The sequence below is a fragment of the Aptenodytes patagonicus genome, chromosome 7 (genome assembly GCF_965638725.1).
Source record: "Aptenodytes patagonicus chromosome 7, bAptPat1.pri.cur, whole genome shotgun sequence".
In the NCBI taxonomy this organism is placed as follows: domain Eukaryota; kingdom Metazoa; phylum Chordata; class Aves; order Sphenisciformes; family Spheniscidae; genus Aptenodytes; species Aptenodytes patagonicus.
The window spans coordinates 1534522-1557976 of record NC_134955.1 but is presented as its reverse complement, the minus strand read 5'-3'; the positions used below and the strand labels follow the sequence as shown (position 1 = coordinate 1557976).

At 71.6% G+C, this 23455-nt stretch overlaps 5 protein-coding genes across 6 annotated transcripts; 3 read left to right on the top strand and 2 right to left on the bottom strand.

Annotated features, from left to right (window-relative positions):
* Positions 1-33: 33 nt before the first annotated feature.
* NDUFV1 (NADH:ubiquinone oxidoreductase core subunit V1) lies at positions 34-1141 on the bottom strand (the record flags this gene model as incomplete). The annotated part of the gene is given in 6 exon segments (XM_076343474.1): positions 34-223; positions 308-491; positions 583-688; positions 691-749; positions 849-931; positions 1028-1141. Coding segments are annotated over 6 exon segments (736 nt in total), but the record flags the coding sequence as incomplete, so codon positions are not given.
* A 498-nt stretch (positions 1142-1639) lies between these two features.
* LOC143162903 (calcium-binding protein 2-like) lies at positions 1640-3857 on the top strand. The gene is given in 9 exon segments (XM_076343473.1): positions 1640-1906; positions 2439-2465; positions 2468-2599; positions 2776-2806; positions 2961-3020; positions 3023-3094; positions 3216-3325; positions 3428-3575; positions 3650-3857. Coding segments are annotated over 9 exon segments (873 nt in total). The 3' UTR covers positions 3676-3857.
* A 1538-nt stretch (positions 3858-5395) lies between these two features.
* On the top strand, positions 5396-6386 carry CDK2AP2 (cyclin dependent kinase 2 associated protein 2). Its single transcript, XM_076343713.1, is given in 7 exon segments — positions 5396-5591; positions 5678-5689; positions 5692-5784; positions 5882-5992; positions 5995-6003; positions 6141-6187; positions 6189-6386. Coding segments are annotated over 7 exon segments (384 nt in total). The 5' UTR covers positions 5396-5500; the 3' UTR covers positions 6210-6386.
* Positions 6387-7083: 697 nt separating this feature from the next.
* Positions 7084-18923, top strand: PITPNM1 (phosphatidylinositol transfer protein membrane associated 1). The gene is made up of 23 exons (XM_076343711.1): positions 7084-7197; positions 8344-8562; positions 8644-8765; positions 11609-11830; positions 11965-12279; positions 12525-12620; positions 12761-12868; positions 12979-13040; positions 13139-13383; positions 13667-13856; positions 13996-14103; positions 14247-14404; positions 14695-14873; positions 15306-15476; positions 15714-15863; positions 15963-16111; positions 16182-16292; positions 16555-16671; positions 16896-17044; positions 17160-17309; positions 17699-17882; positions 18176-18304; positions 18426-18923. The coding sequence occupies exons 1-23, from the start codon at positions 7124-7126 to the stop codon at positions 18690-18692; spliced, it is 3675 nt and encodes a 1224-aa protein (XP_076199826.1). The 5' UTR covers positions 7084-7123; the 3' UTR covers positions 18693-18923.
* A 1106-nt stretch (positions 18924-20029) lies between these two features.
* AIP (AHR interacting HSP90 co-chaperone) lies at positions 20030-22916 on the bottom strand. 2 transcript variants are annotated; one of them, XM_076343693.1, is made up of 6 exons: positions 22779-22916; positions 22453-22632; positions 21566-21754; positions 21251-21427; positions 20999-21140; positions 20030-20880 (listed from the first exon to the last, which is right to left on the bottom strand). In XM_076343693.1, exons 1-6 carry the CDS (start codon positions 22875-22877, stop codon positions 20675-20677), a joined length of 993 nt encoding a protein of 330 aa, XP_076199808.1. In that variant the 5' UTR covers positions 22878-22916; the 3' UTR covers positions 20030-20674. The 2 variants fall into 2 exon arrangements, with proteins under 2 accessions (XP_076199808.1, XP_076199809.1); XM_076343694.1 differs by having other exon boundaries at positions 20734-20880; positions 21007-21140.
* Positions 22917-23455: the final 539 nt, after the last annotated feature.

The window sequence follows — 23455 nt, the reverse complement described above, 5'->3', positions numbered from 1 at the left end:
GCGGGAGCAAAGCGGGGAGGGCCGGGGACGCACCCACGTCGGCGGGGAAGGGTGGCTTCAGGCGCGGCTTGCCCTGCTTGCCCTCGATGGACTCGATCAGCGCCGTCTCCTCCCCGCAGATGTAGGCTCCGGCGCCCCTCACCACGAAGACGTCGAAGGCGTACCCCGAGCCGCAGGCGTCCCGCCCCAGCAGCCCGGCCTCGTAGGCCTCCCGGATGGCCACCTGCGGCGGGGAAGGAGCGGGTGGGTCTGGGGGCTCCCCTCCCCGCCGGCGGGGCTTCCCCCCCCCGCCACCGCCGCCGCTCACCTGCAGGTTGGAGGCCTCGTTGTAGAACTCGCCGCGGATGTAGATGTAGGCGGCGCGGGCGCCCATGGCGCGCCCCGCCACCAGGCAGCCCTCCACCAGCTTGTGGGGGTCGTGGCGCATGATCTCCCGGTCCTTACAGGTGCCCGGCTCCCCCTCGTCCGCGTTCACCACCAGGTACTTGGGCCTGGGGCGGGGGACGACAAAGCGCCGTTGGGGCCGGGCTCCCCGCGGGGAGGGGCCGCGGCGGCGGCGGCACCGGCTCCGGTCTCACCTGCCGTCTCGGCGGCTTGTTCATGAAGCTCCACTTGAGGCCGGTGGGGAAACCGGCGCCGCCGCGGCCCCGCAGCCCCGAGGCCTTGATCTCGCCGAGGATCCAGTCCACCCCTTGAGCAGGATCTCCTTCGTCTTGTACCAGTCGCCGCGGCGCAGGGCGCCCTGCAGCCTGCGGGCACGGCACGGCCGGTGGCACCCGGGACGGGACGGGACGGGACGGGCCGCACCGGGACCCCCCCCCCCCCCCCCCGCCGGCCCCGGTACTCGCCTCCAGTCGTGCCGCCCGTAGAGGTTGGTGAAGATCCGGTCCTCGTCCCGCAGTGACCCGAACTGCGTCTTCTTGGGCGCCGTCTGCGGGGAGACACGGACTCAGCACCGGTAACGCCGGTATCGGTTGCGGCGGGAACCGTCCCGGATCGCCCCGGCCCTCCCCCCGTCCCCGCTCACCGAGAAGGAGGAAGAGGAGGCGGCGGGCAGGCGCCGCAGCGCCAGCAGCTGCCGGGCGGCATGGCGGGGCGGGCACCGGCACCGGCACCGGGACCGGGACCGGGACCGGGACCACCGTCACCTTCAGGCGCCCCCGCAGCGTCGCTCCGGTGGTGACGTCAGCGGCCGGCGGCGCGGCGCAGCGGTGACGCCCGCGAGCGGGGCCGGGGCCGTAGCTGGAGGGGCGTGGTCACGCGACGAGGGGGCGTGGTCATGAGGCGTGGCGTGGCCGGGGGCGTGGCCAGGCCGGCGCCGCGCTGCCACGTGCCCCGTGCCCGGCCGCGGTCGGGTTTCGGGAGCCGAAACCGGAGGCCCCGGCGCATCCCCCCCCCCCCCTCCGACCCGCCCCCCCTCAGCACCCCGGGGGGCCGCCCCGCTCTGCCTCGGCCGCTCCCCCGTCTGGGACCACGTTCCCCCCCCTCCTCGCCCGCCGGCGGTGGCCTCGTCCCGGCGAGGAGCGGGGCCGGGGCGGGCGCCGGGCCCGGGGGATCCGTTTTCCCTCCCGCCTGGCCCCGGGGGCGGGGAGAGGGAGCCGGGGCCGGCGGCGAGCGGCGGGACGGGGCGGCGGGCGGCATGTTCTTCCTCTTCCGCGAGCCCCAGCGGCGGGGCACCGGCAGCCCCGCGCCCCCGCCTGCCCGGGCGCCTCCCGCCCCCGCGGCCCCGGCAAGCGGGGCGGCCGACGCCTCCGCCCGGCCCCGCGGCTCGGGGGGCAGGGGTGGCCCCGGCACCGCCGGCACCCGGGAGAGCCGGGGGGCGGCCCAGCCAAAGCGTCGCATCCCCCACGGAGCGTCGGTTGGCCGCCGAGGAGCCGGGGCCCCAGCCGCTCCCCGCTTTCGGCAGGTAACCGGCGGCAGGGGAAGAGGGCCGGGGTACGGCAGGGCCGGCGGGCGCCGGGGGGGCCCGAGTGCCCCCACGGGGAGGCTGGGGGGCCGGGAACAGCTGGGCGGCTCCCCACATCTGGAGCAGGGCGGCCGAGCGGGGAATAATCCGGGGGATTATGTGTGTGCGCGGGCGCGGCCCCCCCCCCCCCCCCCCCCGCCTGCCCTGCATATCCCCAGATATTCCATAAAAACCTCAAATCCCCGCGCAGCCACGGCCGCTATCGCACCCCCCCCCGGCCCCGGCCCCGGCCCTGGCCCCGGCCCCGGCTCGCCCCGGCCGGGCGGCAGCCCCCAGGACTGCGCCAGCCGGCCCCCCGGGGGCCAGGCATGCCCTGCGGCGCGGGGGGGGCCCCAGCCATGGGCAACTGCACCAAGACCCCCTGAGCGGAGGCTCCCCAAGGTAAGGCCGGCCCGTCCGTCCGTCCCCCCCCCCCCCCGGGTCGGGGAACCCCCCCCGCCCCCCTTGCCGCTGACGCCCGCTCTGCCCGCAGGATGGGAAGCCGCGCTCCGCCCCCCGGCCCCCGGCGCCGGGGACCCCGAGGAGGCGTCGGAGGCGGCGCAGTCTCCCCCGCTGCAGAGCTACTCGGTGCTGCAGGGGCTGGTGGGGCCGGCCTGCATCTTCCTGCGGCAGAGCATCGCCATCACCCAGCTGGTAGGCACCCGCCCCCTCCCCGCGCGCCCGCCGCACCGGGCACCGCGCCGCCGGCTGCGCCCGCGGCCTCCCGCGAGCCGGCGGGGGGATTTAGGGCGGGATGCTGGGGGGGGGGGGTCGGGGTGGGATCCGTGGGAGGACCCCTCCTTCGGCTCTTCCCGCTTTCTCTTTCCCAGGACCGAGAGCTGCGTCCGGAAGAGATCGAAGGTGAGGAGGCGCGGGGGGCCGGGGGTGGGGTGGGGGGGGTGTGGGGGGGTGTCTTTCTCCCCGGTCGGGAGCGGTGCAGCGGGCGGGTGGGGAGCGGGCGGCGGGGCCGTGCGGCGCAGCCGGGGTGCCGGGGGTGAGGCCGCGCTGCCCGCAGAGCTGAAGCAGGCCTTCCGGGAGTTCGACAAGGACCGCGACGGCTACATCAGCTACAAGGACTGGGCGAGTGCATGCGGACCATGGGCTACATGCCCACCGAGATGGAGCTCATCGAGCTGTCCCAGCAGATCAGTACGTGGCGGGGCGCGGGGGGGGCCCCCCCTCCGCCCGCCGACGGCCGGGGCCTGCCCCGGCGATCCCTGGCCCCCCCACCCCCCCCCACCACCCCGGTGACACCCCCCTTCTCCCGCAGCCGGGGGCAAGGTGGATTTTGATGACTTCGTGGAGCTGATGGGCCCCAAGATGCTGGCGGAGACGGCAGACATGATCGGGATCAAGGAGCTGCGCGACGCCTTCCGCGAGGTGAGGGGGACGGGGGGGGACGGGACACGGGGACGGCGCGGGCAGGCTGGCAGGCCACCGGCACGCCGAGGGCGGCCGTCGGCGACGGCGCTTGCCGTGCAGTTCGACACCAACGGGGACGGGCAGATCAGCATGGCGGAGCTGCGGGAGGCCATGTGCAAGCTGCTGGGGCAGCAGCTCAACTACCGGGAGGTGGACGAGATCCTCAAGGACGTGGATCTCAACGGGGACGGCCTGGTGGACTTCGAAGGTAGGGGCCAGGGAGGGGCCGGGAACGTCACCGGGGCTATTCGGCACGTTCTGTACGTGTTCTCCCGCCGGCAGAGTTTGTGCGGATGATGTCGCGCTGAGGGCGGCGCGTGCCAACACGGGACCCGAGCCCCCGCCGTGCCTTACGAAGAGGAGGGGGCCCGCGGAGGAGACGCCCGGCTCCGGCCGCTGCGGCTGGGGGCCGTGCCGGCGCAGCACGGCGCCCGAGCCTGGGGCGAGGCCCTCGCTGCTTCGGCGCCGGAGGTGCTCAGACTCACCCTCGACCGCGCGCCTGCCCGGCCGCCGAGGTCCAACCGCGGCGCGGGCAACCGGGGCCGACACCGGGCCCCTTTTTCGGCGCAGATTCGGCCGGCCGGCGGCCGCTCTCACCCCGATTCCTGCTCCCCACTCCGCAGCGTCCCCCTCCCCCCCCCGACCTTACCCCACCTGCTGTTCCCCAAAACTCAAAACGCGCCGGTCCCCCCCCTTCCTCCGGCTGCGCCCCAGCCCCGCCGGCTCATCCCTCCAGCCTTCATTTTGACCCCCCCCGTACCCAACGCCGAGCCCCTCACGTTGACCCCGCTCCCTCCGCGCTGTCATTTAGGGCTGACCTTACGGCGTAACCCGCCGCCTGTCCCCGTTACCGCGGCCTGAGCCCGGACCTACCCCAGACCCCGCTCACCCGCGCGGGTCAGGCATCCCTCCGCTTTCGGGGCCGGCGGCGGGCCCTCGCGGACGCTCCGTCCGGCCCCCAGCGCAGGGGAGGCTCCTCGGGGCTTCGGCGCCCCGGCCGCCACACCCTCGAGGAAAGAAGCCGGGAATAAAGCGTTTACCGTTCTCCGCCCGGGAACGCCGGCGGGAAGGGGAGAGGCGCGCTGCAGGCAGGGCCGGCGTCGGCGCGCCGCTGGGCAGGCCCCCCGCCCTGGACGCAGTTTGGGGTAATTTTTGCACCTCCGAGTTCCAGAAATCCTCTGCTTTCCGAGTTACGCTCCCCACCTGGGGGGGGGTGGAGTGTCCGAACAGATTTATTAGGGTTTTGGGGTTTTTTTTTGTCAATCTTTGCCCTTTTGCAATGAAAAACTCTCTCTACGGGCTGTCGTTTGTCCTTACCTTGAGTTTAAACGGAATTGGCCGGCGGCCGGCCCCTCCGCGGTTGTCCCCCACCACCCGGTACCCCCCCGCCAACAACCGCCGCCTTCTCCCGCCAGCGGGAGCCCCGCAGCGAGCGCCGGGCCGGGCCGGGCCGGGGAACCGCTGACCCCCGGCGGGCCCTGCCCGCCCGCCCCGCAGGGAACCGGCACCCCCTCACCTGTGCGGGCCCGGGGCCGTGAGGGCGGACCGGAGTCGTCGTCGTCGGTGGTGTCCCGTCCCCCCCCCCCCCCCCCCGCCCCGGAGGCCGCGGCTCTCCCTCCTCAGCGGTCCGGCCTGCAACGGCGGGGGGAAGCCGACGGGGCCCGGTGAGGGCCGACGGGGCCGGTACCGGGGCTCACAGCGGCGGAGCTCCCCCCGCTCCCTTCCCGCCGCCCCCCTGAGGGGATGAGGCGGCGGCGGCCGTTGGTCTCGTGGGGGGGGGGGGGGGGGGGGGGGGGGAGGGGGAGAAAGGGGCGGAGCCGACGCCGCGTGTCTCCACGGTGACCGGGGGGGGGGTGGTGTTGGGGGAGGTGCGCGGCGCCGCGATGACGTCGGCGCGGCGTCGCGCGCAGGCGTCATCAGGGCGAGCGGCGGTGCCGGTGGGGGGGAGGCCGGGTCAGGCCAGGCCAGGCCGCGGCGGGGCCCTGCGGTTCAGCGGTACCGGGTCGGGCCGGGGCCTGCGGGGCCGAGCCGAGCCGAGCCGAGGAGCGGCGGGGCGAGCGCGGGGGCCGCCCACCGACCCCCGCCGCCGCCGCCGCCCTCCAGGGATCCGGGAGCGGCGGGCGGCCGTCGGGGATGTCCTACAAGCCCATCGCTCCCGCCCCCCCTACCCCCGGAGCCGCCAGCGCCAGCCCCGCCCCGTCGGGGCCCGGGGCGCCGTCCGCCGGTGAGCGCACCCCCCGGTACCGCGGGGGGAAAGGGGGGGGGGGCGGCGGCGCGGCGGAGCGGCCGGTAACCCTCCGTTTCCCGCAGCCACGAGCGTCCCGTCCCCTCCGGCTCCGTCCCCGGCGCCGCCGCTCCTTTCCGGCCCCTCTTCAATGACTTCGGGCCGCCGTCCATGGGCTACGTGCAGGTGAGGCGCGGGGCGGCGGCGGCGAGCGGCGGGGCCGGGGGCGGCGGGGGCGGCCCTCAGCCCCTCCGTGTTCTCTCCCCGCCCCCGGCCCCCAGGCGATGAAGCCCCCGGGGCTCAGGGCTCGCAGAGCACCTACACCGACCTGCTCTCCGTCATCGAGGAGATGGGGAAGGAGATCCGGCCCACCTACGCCGGCAGCAAGAGCGCCATGGAGCGCTGAAGCGGGGTAGGGGCGGCCGGGACACGGACGGGGGACCGACAGCGTCCTGCTGCGTGCCCCCGGGGTGGGGACGGGGGGTGTCCCCTGCCCCGCCGCGGGGGTGGGTAAGGCTGACGCGGGGTGTCCCTCTGCTTCTCCCGCAGGCATCATCCACGCCCGGGCGCTGGTCAGGGAGTGCCTGGCGGAGACAAGAGCGAAACGCCCGCACGTAACGGCTGCTGTCACCCGGTGACTCCCCCCACCCCCACCCCCCGGGGAACCCCCGGTGTCCTGCCCCGCTGGCGGGGGGGGGGGGAGGGGGCCGCCGTGCTGCCCGCGCCCCCCCCCACGCCCCCCGCTCTCTTTATAAACGCGTGTTTTTATAAATAAAGGACATGGTTGGGACTCTGCCTCCGGCCGCCGCCCGCGGGGGGGTGTGTGTGTGTGTGTGTGTGTCGAGCTGACCGTGGGGTCCCGGCGGGGACACGGGGGTGGGGGGGGGTGTCGGTGCCGCGGGGGCTGCGGCCGGTGGCGGGCACCGGGGAAGGGCCGGGAGCCGCGCTGGGGGGGGGGGGGGGGGATGGGGGTGTCCCGGAGCTGCGCCCGGGCCGGCAGGTGCAGGAATGAGCAAAACCCCTTTTTTAACACTTAAAAAGAGGGCTTTTTTCTAATAACCCCCCGCTTTTCCGAGCCCGGGGGTGGCGGCGGCCTTGCCCGCCGGGTCGGTCCTGGGGGGGGGGCGGGGGCGGCGGCGGGGCCGGTGCCGGCACACGCGGAGCGCCCGTGGAGCGGCGCTCGCCGCCTTCCCGTCTCTGACGTCACGCGCGCGCCCCCCCCCCGCGCTCCCTACGTCACGGCCGTCTCCGTGGGAACGGCCTGTGATGTCACGAGCCGAGGGGCCGGTTCGGGAAGCGGCGCAGGTTCGGCGGGGCCGGGGCGCGGCGGGCGGGAGGTGGGGGGGGGGGGGGGGGGGGCGGGCAGCGCCGGGGCCGAGCGGAGGCCGAAGGCGGGCGGGGGGCGGTTGCCATGGGAGCGGGGCGGGCCCGGGGAGCGTCGCAGCGGGCGCCGGAGCGGCCGGGCCGGGCCCGGGCCGGGCTGACGGCCGCCCCCGCAGGCGCTGCCCCCGCCGGCGCTGCCCCCCGCCGCCATGCTCATCAAGGAGTACCACATCCTGCTGCCCATGAGCCTGGAGGAGTACCAGGTGGCCCAGCTCTACGGGCTGGGCCTGGGGGGCTGTGGGGTGCAGGGAGCTGGGGGGCTGAGCCTGGGGGGCTGTGGGGTGCAGGGGGCTGGGGGGCTGGGCCTGGGGAGTGCAGGGGCCTGGGGGGCTGAGCCTGGGGGACTGTGGGGTGCAGGGGGCTGTGGGGCTGAGCCTGGGGGGCTGTGGGGTGCAGGGGGCTGGGGGGCTGAGCCTGGGGAGTGCAGGGGCCTGTGGGGCTGAGCCTGGGGGGCTGTGGGGTGCAGGGGGCTGTGGGGCTGAGCATGAGGGGCTGGGGTGTGCAGAGGGCTGTGGGGCTGAGCCTGGGGAGTGCAGGGGCCTGTGGGGCTGAGCCTGTGGGACTGTGGGGGGCTGTGGGGTGCAGGAGGCTGTGGGGCTGAGCCTGGGGGGCTGTGGGGTGCAGGGGGCTGGGGGGCTGGGCCTGGGCCTGGGCAGTGCAGGGGCCTGTGGGGCTGAGCCTGTGGGGGCTGTGGGGTGCAGGAGGCTGTGGGGCTGAGCCTGGGGGGCTGTGGGGTGCAGGGGGCTGGGGGGCTGAGCCTGGGGAGTGCAGGGGCCTGTGGGGCTGAGCCTGGGGGGCTGTGGGGTGCAGGGGCCTGTGGGGCTGAGCCTGGGGGGCTGTGGGGTGCAGGGGGCTGTGGGGCTGAGCATGAGGGGCTGGGGTGTGCAGAGGGCTGTGGGGCTGAGCCTGGGGAGTGCAGGGGGCTGTGGGGCTGAGCACAGGGAGCTGTGGGGTGCAGGGGGCTGTGGGGCTGAGCACGGGGAGCTGTGGGGTGCAGGGGGCTGTGGGGCTGAGCACGGGGAGCTGTGGGGTGCAGGGGGCTGGGGGGCCAAGCACGGTGGGGCTGGGGGGATGCCGGGGGCCTGTGGGGCTGAGCACGGAGCCTGGGGTGTGCGGGGGTCCTGAGGCTGACCCCAAGGGATTGGCAGGGTGTGGGGGTGTCGGTGAGGTTTGGGTGGGTTTGGGGCTGTTGAGCCCAGCAGGGGGTCCCGGGAGTAGCTGTGGGGCTGGGGGGTGTAAAGCACGTGGGGACTGGGGGTTGCGGGAGGGTACAGGGACCCCGGGGGCCTGTGAGGTGCCAGGCCTTAGGGGCGTGCGGGTCTCGGGGTTAGGGGGTGCCGGGGGTCTGTGCTCACCAGCGGTTCTCCCCGCAGAAGAAGAGCCGGGAGGAGTCGAGCGGCGAGGGCAGTGGGGTGGAGATCCTGGCCAACCGGCCCTACAGCGACGGCCCCGGCGGCAGCGGCCAGTACACCCACAAGATCTACCACGTGGGCTCCCACATCCCCAGCTGGTTTCGGGCGCTGCTCCCCAAGGCCGCGTTGCAGGTGGAAGAGGAGTCCTGGAACGCCTACCCCTACACCCGCACCAGGTGGGACCTGGCGGGGCCGCGGGGTGGGCTGCGGGGCCGGCCGTGCCTCCGGGCTCAGCCCCGTCCCTGCGCCTCCCCCAGGTACACCTGCCCCTTCGTGGAGAAGTTCTCCATCGAGATTGAGACGTACTACCGGCCGGACGCGGGCCAGCAGACCAACGTCTTCAACCTGAGCGCGGCTGAGAAAAGGCAGAGGATTTTGGGTGCGTACGGCCGCCGCAAGGCTGGCTCGGGGTGCCGGGCAGGACCCGATGCCTGCCGGGCTTCCCCCACGGCGCTCCCCGGGCTGGGTGCATGGGTGTGCCACGGTGCCCGAGGGGCTCAGCTTCCCTGCCGGCTTGCGGGGGGGCTCGGTGTCTGCAACGTGCTCGGCTTTGCTCTCCCTCGCATTTTGGGGACAGCTGTGGGGGGACCCTGGCAGGGGAAGGCGCCTGTGCCCCGAGCTCCCCTGCCCTGAGCTTCCTGCCCGCTCCCTCGGCAGCGCTGCTAAACTGGAGTCCGCATTAAAGGTGTTTTGGGGTGCGATTTCCTCCTCTGCCTCCTTCCCTTGCTTGCATATTTGTTTGCAGCCCTCCCCTTCCTGGTGCCAGCTTGCTCCCCTCTCCTTCCGTGTCCCAGCCCCTGTCCCCACGCGGTCTGGCACGGCTTTGCCTTCCCGGCCCCTCTCCGGCTGTGCGTGGAACCCGCACCAGGCTCCTGCAGGGTGTTTTAGGTCAGCTGGAGAGGGGGGGGGCTGGAAAAGAGTGTCCCCATTTTCCCACCCCCTGCCCTGCTTCTCCTGCTCCCTAAGGCTTTGCTCCAGATCGCTCTCCGGGTCCGGGCCCCTCCGCTGCTTTGCCGGGGGACCGGTGGGCAGAGCTGGGAGCCTGGGCTGGGATTCCTCCCTCGCCGGTGGGTTTGGCCCCGGCCGCTGCGGCCTCCCTTTCCCGGTGGTGTTGATCTGGTCGTTTTAGGCACTGGAGTGCAGAGCGTGACGCGCTGCCTCTTAAAATGGAGGCCTAAAATAGGCACTTGGAGGAAATGATTCATCTGACCTACTTCTCTCATTGGCTCTTGCGGCACCGGGACGTCCGGCCGGGATGCTGGTGGCTTGGGCCGGGGGGGGGGGGAGGACGAATTCTGCCCCTGCCACCACCGGGCAGCGACCGGGGCCAAGCGGACAGCAGGCAGGGCACAGCCCTGTGCCCGCTGCCTGCTGCCCTGCCTGGATTTTTTTTTTTCCTCCCCTCCCGGTGCCCGTCCCGTGGGTTTTCCGCAGGGCACGCCGTGTCTCGGGTGGCTGCTGCCTCCCACGGGGAGCGGGGCCGAGGTGGGACCGGCCCCGAGGTGGACCCCGCTGGGATTTTCTTTGCCAGCTCTTGCTCTCACCCCGGTGCCCCGTAGCACCGACAGATTTAAACCCCAGCAGAGCAAACCGGTCGCGATCTGGGCTGCCGGGGCGAACAGCGGGGATAACTGCCTCCTCGCCAGTTTTCTCGCAGCTGTAAAAGCACACAGACCCGCCGGCCGTCGTGCGAGTGACGCTGCCGGGAGCTGCTCGGGGCCGGCAGGTCCCGTCCCGGCTTCCTCGCTGCTGACCGTGGCGTGCCGCCACCCGAGCTGCTCGGCCAGCCCGTCGGGCGTTGGTTTAAGGGCTCGTGTTCGCCTCGCCTCCGCGGCCGAGCTGCGGTGCCGTGCGTCAAGCCCGGGGCTGGGCAGTGGCGGTTTTGGTGGGCTCGGGGCGTCTCTAGTCTCCGTGGCACGGCTGCGGAGGTGCTTTACCCTTTGCACAGGGATAACCGGGGTGTGTGGGGGGACGGGACACACACAGGGCTGTGCTTCGGGCAGGGAGACGTGGCCCCCCCGCCTTGCGCCAGCCCTGGGGTGTCCTCTCGGCCCCTCTTGCCACGAAATTTAGATACCGCGGGCTGCTTTCCCACCCCGTGGTGTGTTTTGCAGGCTGGGGAGGTCTGGAGGGGTTGCGGCTCTTTGCGTTTCAGCTACCCTCCACGGGAAAAGCCCCGCTTCAGAGCGCCTGCCCTGCAGCTGTCCCTTGCTTTCTGAGTCTTAAAAGTCCTTTTTTTCCCCTCTTTTTTTTTTTTTTTTTTTTAATTTTTTGGCCCGAGATGGAGGAAGAGGCCAGCGGGCACCTCGGGGGCATCAACGGGGGCAAATAAATGCGAGGTCTGGAAGAGCCTGGGGACGGGCTGGGGGGACTGACTGGGGACAACTCTGTGGGAAGGTCCTGGGGGCCAGCGGGGTGCCCTGGGACACCCCCCCCCCGCCCCCCCAGGACCCCCCAAGACTGGGCTGGAGGGAGCTGGCCTGGAGACGGGGCCGGAGCAGCCAAACTGCAGGAGGCTTTGTGCAGGGTTGGGCCCGAACAGCCCCCCACGGTCTGTTGGATCGTGTTTTCCTGGGTGCCATCTGTGAGCCCCGCCCCCGGTTTTGGGGAGGCCACCCCCATTTTGGGGAGAGGGGGACGTTGCTATCGCACCCCCCTGGCTCGATGGGGGCTCCTCCTGGGTCGTGTGTTGGTTTCACTGTGCTCCGTGCCCCGTTATTGGGGGACCCTCGGGTCTGGGGGGGGGGGGGGGCAGCTGGCGGGGCTCACCGCTGCACCGAGCTGCTCGATCCGGCTGTCCTCGGCACCAGCCCCCGCGTCCCCCGGGGTCGCCGGGGCCGCTCTCCCAGCTGCCAAATCTCCTGGCTAATGCGCGTATGTGTGTCAGCCCCGGCTCTTCGCACGCCTCGCCGCCTCCGCGCCTCCCCCCGCGGCCCCCGGCGCCTCTTGCAGCCGCGCTGCGCCGCTCCGCGTGGCGCCGGGTCAGGCCCCCGTGCAGGTACGGGACGTGTCGAGGTGCACCCCAGGGGTGCCTTTGCTGTTATTGCTGCAGGATAGAGAGCGTTTGCTACCGGCTGTGTTGGGCACGTGGCTTGTGGGAATAATTTGACGGGTGCCCCCTCTGATTTTTGTGCGTTTTCCCCCCCCCCTCCCGCTTTTCTGCCCGAGGGGGGGGGCAGCTCACCGAGCGCCGCGGGGTGACGAGCGTTGCTCTCCCCGCAGACACCATCGACATCGTGCGCGACCCCATCTCCCCCGGGGAATACAAGCCCGAGGAGGACCCCAAGCTCTACCACTCGTCCAAGACGGGCCGGGGCCCGCTGGGGGAGGACTGGCTGGAGGGGGCCGCCGGCGGGCCCCTGATGTGCGCCTACAAGCTCTGCAAGGTGGAGTTTCGCTACTGGGGGATGCAGTCCAAAATCGAGCAGTTCATCCACGACGTGGGTGAGTGCGGGCCAGCAGCGGTGAGCCCTCGACCGCTGGCACTGCTGGGGAAGAAGTGGGGGGGGGGGGGAGAAAAGCAGGTTTGGGGAGCCCCAGGGCCATGCCGGGCTCGCTCCCCCCGCTCCCCGTCGCAGGTTTGCGGAAGGTGATGCTGCGCGCCCACCGCCAGGCTTGGTGCTGGCAGGACGAGTGGACGGACCTGACGATGGAGGACATCCGGCAGCTGGAGGAGGAGACGGCGCGGATGCTGGCGCAGAAGATGGCCAAGTGCGGCGAGGCCGAGGAGCCCCCCATCGCCGGGCCCAGCCCCGAGGGGCGGCCGGAGCCGGGGGGTGCCGACGGGCAGGAGGGGGCCGAGGTGCAGGGGGTGGCTGATGCCTCCCCTGACGACGCCTTTGCCAAGCAGTGGTCCACCTCTTCCCGCTCCTCCTACTCTTCCCAGCACGGAGGTGAGAGACCAGGTCCTGCGTGGGTGGGATGGGGACCCCCCAACCCCCCGGCTGCTGCTGTTCTCCGTAGGAGATGCCTCAGGGGACCCTCTCTTCCCCGGCCTGGATCTCCTGGGGGGGGGGCTCCGGGTGGCCCTGGGTCTCCCGGGGGGGCCTCTGGGTGCAGGAGCAGGGGGGAGCTGTGTGGCGGGAGCGGGGTCTCGCTGTGGGGGGGGCTCTGGGTGCTGACCCCACGCCGGCGGCAGGGGGGGTGTCTCCTCAGAGCCTGTCCGAGTGGCGGATGCAGAACATCGCCCGTGACTCCGAGAACAGCTCCGAAGAAGAGTTTTTCGATGCCCACGGTATGGTGGGGCAGCCCCGTGGCTCAGCGTTTCGGTGGCAGGGACCGGGCAGCGGCTCGGGGTGGGCTGGATGAGCCCGGGGGGGGGAGGGGGGGGCACTCGTGGGCTCCCCACCCACGGCCCCCTCCCTGCCACCGCAGAGGACCTGTCTGACAGCGACGAGGTCTTTGCGAAGGAGATGACGAAGTGGAGCTCCAACGACTTCTTGGACACGCTGGAGAGGCCGGCGGAGCTGGACGAGGCGCTGGGTGAGCGGCGGGGGGGCCCCGGCCCCAAACCCCGGCGTGGGTGTCCTGGGGATGGGGCCCACCCCTGCCTGGACACCCCGGCCGGGCTCACTGGGGCCATGTGCTCGCAGGGGACGGAGCCAGCGCCGCCAAGGCGGATGGCGAAGGATTGGGGGTGTCCGGCTTCCCTGAGGTGCGTGCCCCGCTCGTCCCCTCCCTCGGGCCGTGGGCCCCCCCCCCAGGCTGTGCCCCCCGGCATGGGTGCTGACAGCAGCGCTCCCCTTCCCGCAGGGCGGCTCGGCGGAGAGCGCGGCGCAGTCTTGCCGGATCCACGTCCTCTTCCTCATCCTCCACAGCGGCAACATCCTGGACCAGGGAGCGGGCGAGCCGGGCTCCAAGCAGGCGGATGTGCAGACGCTGGCGGCCACCTTCGACGCCGTCACCCGCGTCCACTTCCCCGAGGCATTGGGGCACGTGGCGCTGCGGCTGGTGCCCTGCCCGCCCATCTGCGCTGCTGCCTACGCCCTCGTCTCCAAGTACGGACGGTGGCGTGGCGTGCTGGGGCCGTGCACCCTGCTGCGGGGAGAGGGAGGGGGCTGTCCCCCTGGAAAACCGCCCCAGGGCTGCGGGAGGGGACCGGGGAGGTGGTGGCCTCGGAGAGGGGACTTTCCTTCTCCCGGCGTGGCATCCAGGGCGAGGGATGGGATGGGGCGGGGATAACTCCCGGTGCAGGATCCGAGGGTGAGTGAGCATCGTGCGGTGGGATGGGGACATCGGGGCAGCCCCGTTCATCCCCCCTCCACCTCGTGTCCTTCTCAGGCTCAGCCCCTACAGCCACGACAGGGACAGCCTGTCCAGCAGCCAGGACCACATCCCGCTGGCGGCCCTCCCGCTGCTGGCCACCTCCTCGGGGAGCTACCAGCACGCCATGGGTGCCGTCATCGCCCGCGCCAACCAGGCGTACAGCGTCTTCCTGCACTCCGGGGAGGGGGCCGGCTTCTGCGGCCAGGTGAGAGGGGATTCGGGGGAGGCTTTGCTCCGGGCTCCAGCTGGCGCTCGGCTCTGCCGGGAACTGCTTTGCCCCCTGTGCGGAGGGCTTGGGGGCTCTGTCCTTCGTCACCCTCGGCACGGGTGCATGCCGTCCGCAGGTGGTGCTGCTGGGGGACTGCGTGGGCGGCATCCTGGGCTTCGACGCGCTCTGCCAGAGCCGGGCGGGCTCGGGGGGCAGCCGGAGCAGCAGCCGCCGTGGCAGCCTGGTGAGTGCCGGCACCCTGCCACCGGCCGGGGTGGGGGAGGGTGGGAAGGGGGTTCGTGCCCCTGGGTGCTGGGGTGCAGGGTTGGCGGGGGTGCCGGTGGCGGCTAAGCAGGGGCTGGGTGCTCGCTGCCTCTCCCCCTGCAGAGCACGGAGCCCATCTCCCCCGAGCTGTGCGGCGGCAGGGACCCTCTGGCCGACGGGGCGGACGGAGCAGCGGGGTCGGGCCAGGCCAGCCCCGAGCCGGGGGCACAGCCGCCCTGCCGGGAGCAGGGGGACAGCCACCATCACAGCTCCTCGTGCAGGTGAGAGCGAGGGTGACGGTCGGCAGCGCCGTGGCCCGTCCCCGTGGGAACGCCGGTGATCTCCCGACTAATTTTGTGCTTTATGGAAAGGGCGAATTTCCCGTCTGCACCAACCTGGGAAGGAGCATTGCATGGGGGCAGCCTGCCCTGGGGGTGTCTTGCTGGAGCTCCCCTGCTTCCAGCAGCATCTGCGGGCTAATGGGGCCGTGCCGGGTACAGCTTTGCCCCCCGGGCCGGTGGGAGCGGGACGGTGCCGTCCCTCCCCATGCCCACTGGCCCCGCTGTCCCAGCCTGCAGGCCAGCGAGGCCCCGCTGGAGGCAGAGGCACCGCGGAGCGGCACCGCGGCGCTGGACGGGGTGGAGGGCGCCGGCACCCACCTTGACTTTAAGGTATCCGGCTTCTTCCTCTTTGGCTCCCCGCTGGGGCTGGTGCTCGCGCTGCGCAAGACCGTCATGCCCGCTCTGGATGGTGAGGACCCCTGCCAGCCGCGGTGCCAGCCCCCGACCCTCCTTGCGGGGCTCGAGCCCTCGTCCCCGAGTCGTGCTCCCCCCGCCCCCTGCAAGCCTGAGCCCCCCGGGACCTCCCCAAAGAGCCCTGCTTGGGTTTGTGCCCCTTGCACGCCCAGCCCTGGCTGCGTGGGCGTTGGTGTCGGTGCGTGCCCGAGCGTCCCCTTCCCCGCTCTGTGCCAGCCCCAGCCTGTCCCCCCCGGCTGTCACCGGTGTCCTGGGTTTGCCTCCCCAGCCCTTCCTCTCGCTGGGTCCTGCTTTCTCCCCCCTGGGCGTTGAGCTCCCGGCTGCGCTGCCCTGTGCCCGCCAGCCCTCGTGCCCCGTCCCCCATCCCCGCCGGGCTCCTTGCCACGCAGGCTGGGCAGCCCCAACCCCCCCCCCCTCTCTGCCTCAGTGGCCCAGCTGCGTCCCGCCTGCGAGCAGATCTACAACCTCTTCCATGCGGCCGACCCCTGCGCCTCTCGCCTGGAGCCCCTCCTGGCCAAGGCCTTCCATGCCGTCCCGCCGCTCAGCGTGCCCCGTTACCAGAAGTACCCCCTGGGCGACGGCACCTCCTCCCTGCTGGGTGAGCGGCCCCCGCGCCGGGCTGGTCCCGGGCACCCCGGGGCACGTTAACGGGCTCCGGCGTCGTGCCGGGGTACCCAGAGCACCCACAGCACTGCAGGAGCCCAGCTGGGGTGGGGGGAAAGTGATGTGCAAGCCCTGCCCACCCCTTTGGGGCTCTGCTGGAGGGGGGGGGGGGTCCCAGGGTGGTTGGTGTCCCCAGGGGGCTCTGGGTGTCCTCACTCGTCTCTCTCCGCAGCGGAGGCCCTGCAGATGCACTCTGCCCTGTTCCTGCCCGAGGTGGACGTGGGTGCCCCCCCTACCCCCACCGGCAGCTTCGGGGGCTTCTGGAGGGGCAGCGAGCCGGGAGAGCCCCCCACTCCTGCCAGCACCAGCGAAGTCGTCAAGAGTAAGTGCCATCCCTGCCTGTCCCGTCCCACGCCGGCACCTCGGGATGCACGACGCGGGATGAGGTCCGGGGAGGGATTCATTCCAGCTCTCCCCGCAGTCCTGGAGCGCTGGTGGGGCCCGAAGCGCATCGACTACTCGCTGTACTGCCCCGACGCCCTGACCGCCTTCCCCACCATCACCCTGCCCCACCTCTTCCACGCCAGCTACTGGGAGTCCTCCGACGTGGTGGCCTTCATCCTGCGCCAGGTACGGCGGGGCGGGCGCCGCGGCTCTCCGGGGCCAGCGGAGGCTGAGCCGGGGCTGCGCCGCTCGGCAGGTGATGGAGAAGGAGGGGCCGCAGCCAGCGGAGAGCGAGGAGAGCTCTATCTACAGCCCCGCTATCCCCCGGGAGAAGTGGCAGCGCAAGCGCACCCAAGTGAAGATCCGGGTACGTGCCCCACGGCCATCGGGAGCCCGACCCTTTGCCGGGGCAGTGCCGGGCTCCGGCCATTCCTGGGTGCCCGGGCAGCCCCCCCCGGCCGTGGGGCAATGCAGCTGGGAGGGTTTGCTCCCGTCTGCCAGGAGGATGCCGGGATGGTCCCGCAGCCGCGGCGGGGCCCGTGCGCCCCTTCGGGGGCTCCTTCGGGTGCCAGCCGCAGCTCTGGCGCAGGCTGCTGAGCCCCCCCCCCCCCCCCACCGTGTCCCTGCAGAACGTGACGGCCAACCACCGGGCCAGCGATGTCATCGTGTGCGAGGGCAAAGCGCAGGTCCTCAGCGGGCGCTTCATGTACGGACCCCTGGACGTGGTGACACTGACTGGGGAGAAGGTACCGCTGGGCTCGCCGGTGCCACCAGGACCCCGTCAAATAGGGAGGGGATGTCCAGGAGGGGGGGACGGGGCTGGTGTCACCCACGGCAGGGGAAGGGATGTGGTGAACAGGACCCCGTAGGACCTTGTGGGATGGGGGGAGAGGGTCATAAGGACTTGTAGGTTGGGGACGCAGCAGGACCTGGAGGTTCGGTCCGTGCTCAGCCCTTTGCCCTCTCCCAGGTGGACATCTACATCATGACGCAGCCGCTGTCAGGGAAGTGGCTGTACTACGGCACCGAGGTGACGAGCGGCAGTGGGCGCCTGACCTTCACCATCCCTCCGGACAAGGCTCTGGCCATCGGTATCTACCCCGTGCGCATGGTGGTCAGGTGAGATGCGGGCGTGCGGTGCCATCTCGGTTCCTCCTCCAGTCCTTTCGGCAGAGCTACGCCTGCCCCCTCGGCGGCGGAGCCGACGCTGAGCCTCCCCGTCCTCCCGTCCCAGGGGGGACCACAGCTACGCCGAGGCGTACCTGACGGTGGTGGCCCGGGGCACCGAGTCGGTCGTGTTCAGCATCGACGGCTCCTTCACTGCCAGCGTCTCCATCATGGGCAGCGACCCCAAAGTGCGGGCGGGGGCTGTCGACGTTGTACGGTAGGTGCCCTCCTCGTGGGAGGGACAATCTCCCCCTCCTCTCGCGGTGCGATGGCAACCCAGTCGGGGTAGTGGGGGCGTTGGAGCAGGCTGCCTTCCCAGGGACGAGCTGAGGGAATCTCCTGCCACCCCCTCGCCCAGAGAGTTTTCACAGCATCTCTGCGCTGGTGCCTTCTCATAGGAAAGCAATCCACTCCCGGTTTTGGTCCCGAAGCCTGCTGCCATACCCCGCAGCTCTGCTGTGCATTCAGCCTTGCTAAAATCCCTGTGGGAAGGGAGGTTTTGGAGGCAGCACCCGTGTGTGATGTGTTGGGAGATGCTTGGTGGCTTCCCGCCAGCAGGACTGTCCCCGTCACGGGCTCCTGGCACCGACATGTCTCTCCTCCTAGGCACTGGCAGGACTCGGGCTACATGATCATCTACGTGACGGGGCGCCCCGACATGCAGAAGCACCGCGTGGTGGCCTGGCTCTCCCAGCACAACTTCCCCCACGGCGCCGTCTCCTTCTGCGACGGGCTCACCCACGACCCCCTGCGCCAGAAAGCTGCCTTCCTCCAGAGCCTGCGCACCGAGGTGGGGACGGGGACGCCGGCGGGGTGGGGGACGTGGGGGCCGGTGGGTGGTGGTGGTGGTGGAGGGGGTAGCGTGGGCTGTGCTGCAGCCCGTGCCCCTCTGTCCCGGGAGTCGGCGGAGCTGCGGGCGGAGATGCTCGGGGCTAGACCACGCTGCGATGGCAGAGCTGGCACCGACCCCCTGCCCCGGGACCCGTCCCTTGTAAAATGAGGGTGTCCTAGTCCCCTGGGGGCGGCTGTCCCTGCGGGAAGGGTCGCTCCCCTCCCTGCCCTGACCCTCCTGTCCGTGGGCAGGCAGAGATCACCATCGTCGCCGGCTACGGCTCCACCAAGGACGTCTCCGTCTACAGCTCGCTGGGGCTTGCGCCGGCGCACATCTACATCGTGGGCCGGGCCGTCAAGAAGTTCCACAACCAGTGCCAGGTACGGTGCGGGGGGGCTGGGGATAGGCTGGGGCTGCAGGGGACAACTGCTGACCCCACCAGGGCGGAGGGAGTGTGCGATGGCCGGGGCTGCCGGCTCAGGCTGTCCGTGCGTCCCACAGTTCCTGTCCGAGGGCTACGTAGCCCACCTGGCCCAGCTGGAGGCGGCGGCCCTGGCCCACTCCCCCAAGGGACCCCCGCGGCCCGTGCTGGGCAAAGGCACCTACGGCTGCCCGGCGCCCGTCGACTTCCTACGCAAGCAGAGCCAGCTCCTGCGATCGCGGGGCTCCAGCCAGGCGGAGCGGGACGGGGGACCCCCCCCGGCACCCCCAGGGCTGCCCCGGGCCAAGCCCCGCAGTGTCAGCCTCAAGCTGGAGGGTGAGGAGTGAGGGTGGCGCAGCCACCGTCCCCCCTCTGCCGTAGCCTTCATTTCCCAGCCAGGAGCACCTGGGGCCGGAGCCCGCGATGGGCCCCGAGCCGAGAGGAAGGAGACGAGGGCGCTGGGTCCCCCCCGAGACTGAGGGGCCCTGGAAGGACGGCACTCCGAGCCCCCCCGAGGGCCAGAGCCATCCCCTCGGGGCTGGGCCACCCCGGGTCCCCCCTGCTACCCCCCCCTCCCCGGCTCTGCCTCCACCCCGTCCCCCCCCTCCTTTGGGGCTGCAGAGCTGCTGCTGGGCAGTGCCCGGGGTGGGGGTTCGACCCCTGGGGAGCTGGTGCGCTGCCCCCCGGGGTCATCCGTCCCCGGGCAGCGTTGGTGGGGCCGTGGCTACGCCCCAGGGCGAGCGGCACCCCCCTGCTCCCCACCTATTTATTTCCATTCTGTGTCGCCAGCCGCGGGGCAGGGGAAGGGCCGGGATTCAAAAGCGGTTCCTCTGTTCTCTTCGTTTCGTTGCGGTGTGAAATAAAGCGATGTAAAGACGTAGGCGCCGGGGCCCGCGTGTCTGCTCCGTACCCCATGGCACCGGGGCTTTCCCCCCCCCCCCCCCCGCCGCAGCAAAGCCCTGGCCCCGGGGAGCCTCAGACCCAGGGACATGGTGTCACGCGGGGGGGATGGTCTTGGGGCGCAGCAGTTGGGTCCTGAGCAGTTCAGGACCCGTCCTGGCAGGGGAAAAAAAAAAAAAAGACAGCCTGGGGGGGTCTCTGGGCTGCACCGCTGCTCTCAGGTGCGCGTCGATGCCGACATCAAGCCGTACGTCGCGTGAGCGGTTAAACCTTTTGCACAAGAGGACAGCCGTGGTGTTAGGGCAGGGACGGAGGGACCGTGGGGGCAGGAGGAGGGAAGCCGCTGGCTTCAGCGAGCAGAGCACGGCCGGGGCAGCTTGGGCACCCTGCCGTCGCCTTCGGGCTGGGTCCGGGGTGAGGGTCGTGGGGTTTGGGGTGCTGCAGCGGCGCGAGCTCAGCTTTGAGCTCCTGCAGCGCGGGGCCCTGGGGGGCACCCCCATGACAACACCTCTGCGTGCATGAGCGCTGCTTTTACACTGTGAGCCCAGGACGGAGCCTGCTGGAGAGTTTTCTTGGCTCTACACCTTAGACCAGTCATTTACTAGCTATTACACATCCGTGACGGGGGCAGTGCTTACCACAGCAAGTAAGGGCTCAGTTTTGCAGCGAGTTTGCAAGACCTCAGGGCCAGGGCTTGCCAGGCTCCCTCTCCCTGACCTGGTCTTGGCCTGCCTGCAGCTTTGTTTTACCTCATTTACCTCCAACAGCCATTTTTCTAAGTGACCAGGTGCCTGTGACTAGTTTTACTTTTGTTTATCTTAGCATAGAACGACCAGAGTTTTATATAGATAGCAGTAACAAGCAGTTATTCTATATAAAATATTTACGACGATGACATGACGACGTAGTATAGAGGAAACACCGGCTTGAGATGACAGCGGCAGCCTTGAGAAGTGACGATGCGGGACGTGGCGCGGCGTACAGGCATGAAGGGGTAAGAGACGGGGCTGACGCTTGGCACCGGAGCCCCCGCGGCCGTAAACAGCTCGGCCAGCCCCGGTGGCTCAGCCCAACATAAAGTATAAAAAACATCAAAACAATGAATAAAAGAACTTGGCAGAGAGCAGCGGGCTTGAGCTCGTGTCACCCCACGCGTCCCTTCCCGGCGTGACGATGAGCATAGCCTAGAGCCTGGCAAGGAGCTTCACGTTCAGATTGCGCTTCAACCGTGCGCTGCGATTGCTATACGCTGCTTAATACTGCGACTTAAGTGCACTGCCGTGTCACCGGGCCGTGGCAAGCTCCCGGGCCACTTCAAATAAGTAAAACTTGTATTAAACATTAATAAACATCAATGAACATTCCACATGTGGAATACCTAAAAGAACCTGTTCAGAGAGCGTTGGGCTCTCCGCTGCGGCCGCGGGCTCTACTGCGAGAAGATGCCTTTGAAGCGGATCTTGTCCTCGGCGTCCTTCTCGCGCAGGCGGGCTTCCAGGCTCCGCAGCTCCTTGGAGACGATGGGGCGCAGCGAGGGGTCGAGGGCCAGCACTTTGGCAAAGTCAGCCTGCGCCTCCGCTACGTTCCACACTGCCGCGTGGGCCTTCCCCCGCTTGAAGTAGGCCTTGACGTTGTCTGCGGGGAGAGAGCTGCTGGGCCGGCGGAGTGCGGAGAGGGGGGCCGCCCCGGTACCTGCTCGCCCCGTCGGCACCCACCGTAGCCGGCCGGGCTGGGCCGGCCCGCGGCTCCTTACCCTCGTACTTGTTGAGAATGGAGGAGCAGTGATCCAGCACCTCGTAGTACTCCTCGCACTGCAGCTTGCACTGGCAGTAATTTAGCAGCAGGGGTGTGATCTTCTGGTCGAGTTCGATCCAGTCCGGAGAGCCGGGCTGCTCCTGCAGGATGAGACAGAGCGGGGAGAGTGAGGGGAAGCTCCCGAGCCCTGCGCTCCGGGAGGGAGGCGGGGAGGCCTGCGTGCACCCAGAGAAGGGCCGGGGAGCCCCACCTTCATCTGCAGGTTCTTGAGGCAGGCGATGGCATCGTAGTATTTGGCAGCTGCCTCCTGCACCTTGCCCTGCCGGTACAGCTCGTTGCCCTCCTTGTGGATCAGGGGTACGGCCTGCAGCTTCTCCTCGTCCGTCATGGCCCACGGGTCCTGCTGGTATGAGCCGGGCGCCTCCACCTGCCGGCACCCCGTCATGAGGACAGAGCCCCAGCGCCCTCCTGCCCGCAGCCTCCACCTGGGCTGGGGGGCTGGCGACCACCCCCGAGCTTCCCCCCCGGCTGCCCCTCCCCACGCCGGCGCGAGCGGGCGCCTCACCTTGAGCACTTCGATGTCGAAGATGAGGGGCTGGGGGTTCTTCTGGAGCTCGTCGAGGTCGGGGTAGCCCAGGGAGTAGTGCTCGTGCAGCTGGGCGATGCTGCAGCAGTGCCGCTGCCCCTCCAGCGGGTCCTTCCCTGCCGCGATGTTGCGCAGGCTCTTGGACACCAGTGGGTAGAGCACCACGTGCTGCGGGGTGGGGGGGAGGCGGCGCTGGGATGGGGGGGGGGGGGGGGAACCGGGACCCTCCCAGCCTCGCACCCCCGGGCCAGGGCACAGCGAGGTGGCTGTGCCACGTGTGGGCACGGTGCGGGCCCCGCCCCCCCGAACCCACACACCACGCCCCTTGGGCGCTGGGCCCCGCCCCCCCGAACCCACACACCACGCCCCTTGGGCGCTGGGCCCCGCCCCCCCGAACCCGCACACCACGCCCCTTGGGTGCCGGCCCCCGCCCCCCGAGCCCACACACCACGCCCCTTGGGCGCTGGGCCCCGCCCCCCCGAACCCGCACACCACGCCCCTTGGGTGCCGGCCCCCGCCCCCCCGAACCCACACAACACGCCCCTTGGGCACGGGTCCCGCCCCCCCGAACCCGCACACCACGCCCCTTGGGTGCCAGCCCCCGCCCCCCCGAACCCACACACCACGCCCCTTGGGCGCGGGCCCCGCCCCCCCGAACCCGCACACCACGCCCCCCGAACCCGCACACCACGCCCCTTGGGCGCCGGCCCCGCCCCCCCGAACCCGCACACCACGCCCCCCGAACCCGCACACCACGCCCCTTGGGCGCCGGCCCCGCCCCCCGATCCCGCACACCACGCCCCCGAGTGGCAAAACCACGCCCCGCTCCAGCGCCGCTCCTCCCACCGCCTCCCGCCCCGCCCCACCTTGGCGTCGCAGCGGAAGCGGGCGCGCTCCCCGGGCCGCATGGTGCGCAGCGCCGCCTCCCACACCGGCAGCTTGAACTTCTTGCCGGCGATCAGCTCCATGGGCTTCCCCCGCGCCCGGCTGTCGTCCAGCGGCGTCTCCTCGTCCCCGCACCGCAGCGTCCGGTAGTGGAAGGTGGCCTGAGCGGGAGAAGTAGGCCGCGGCGTCACCATGGCGACGGAGGGGGGGCCCGCGCATGCGCGCCTCGCCCTTCCCCGTGTCCCGTTTCCCCCCCTCTCCCCCCCCCCCCCAACCCCAGCCCCGGAGGCGGCGGTGCGGCTCTGACCTTGGTGCCGTCGCGGAAGTCGGGCAGCGGCCCGGTGCCCTCCCGCAGCACCTCCTTGTGCACGCCGTCCGCCCGCAGCTGCTCGACCTGCTGCGCCATCGTCCCCCCGCCGCGCCGCGCCCCGCCTCGGCCGCCTCCGCCGCCGCTCGGCTCTTTCCGGAGCGACTCGGCCGCGCGGCGGCGCCCCCTGCCGGCGGGGAGTGGGCGCCGCGGGGGGCGGTGGCTCCGGGCAGTGGGCGGGGCCAGCCCCGGGCGGCGGCGGCGGCGGCGGCGGGTCCGGTTCCCGCCCTGCCCCGAGCCCCCGGGCGCCCCTTGGGGGGGGCGAGGGAGGGATTCCAGAATAAAAACCGCCTGTGACGCTCGGCCACGTCCCTGGAAGGGCTCCGGGGCGGGGGGGCTCCCTCCCTCCCTCCCTCCCGGTGTCCCCGGGGCCCGCGGCGAGCGTCACCTCCCGCCCCGGGGGGGCAAAGCCGTGTCGTCGTCCCCCTCCTGCCAGCCCTGGCGGGGGTCTCCGTTCCCGACGGCTTCCCCGGGGCCACGCGCGGGCGGGAGGGACGGGCAGGCCCTGGCAGGTCCGTGCTCCGCTATCGGGGACATCCCGGGTGACGCCAACGTTGGGGCCGTCCTGGAGTGATACGGGGACGTTTGCAGGTGGCAGGTCCCCGGCCTCTCACGGA

Bases quoted from the DNA above. Each gene is read 5' to 3' on its own strand.
- AIP (XM_076343693.1), bottom strand. From the start codon at position 22,877: ATGGCGCAGCAGGTCGAGCAGCTGCGGGCGGACGGCGTGCACAAGGAG. The intron at 21,755-22,452 runs GTGGGGCGGGGC...CCCACCCCGCAG, and splicing joins GCTTCCGCTGCGACGCCAAG to CACGTGGTGCTCTACCCACT. The intron at 21,428-21,565 runs GTGAGGCGCCCG...GGGTGCCGGCAG, and splicing joins TCGACATCGAAGTGCTCAAG to GTGGAGGCGCCCGGCTCATA.
- PITPNM1 (XM_076343711.1), top strand. From the start codon at position 7,124: ATGCTCATCAAGGAGTACCACATCCTGCTGCCCATGAGCCTGGAGGAG. The intron at 12,869-12,978 runs GTGAGCGGCGGG...ATGTGCTCGCAG, and splicing joins GGAGCTGGACGAGGCGCTGG to GGGACGGAGCCAGCGCCGCC. The intron at 15,477-15,713 runs GTGAGCGGCCCC...CTCTCTCCGCAG, and splicing joins CGGCACCTCCTCCCTGCTGG to CGGAGGCCCTGCAGATGCAC.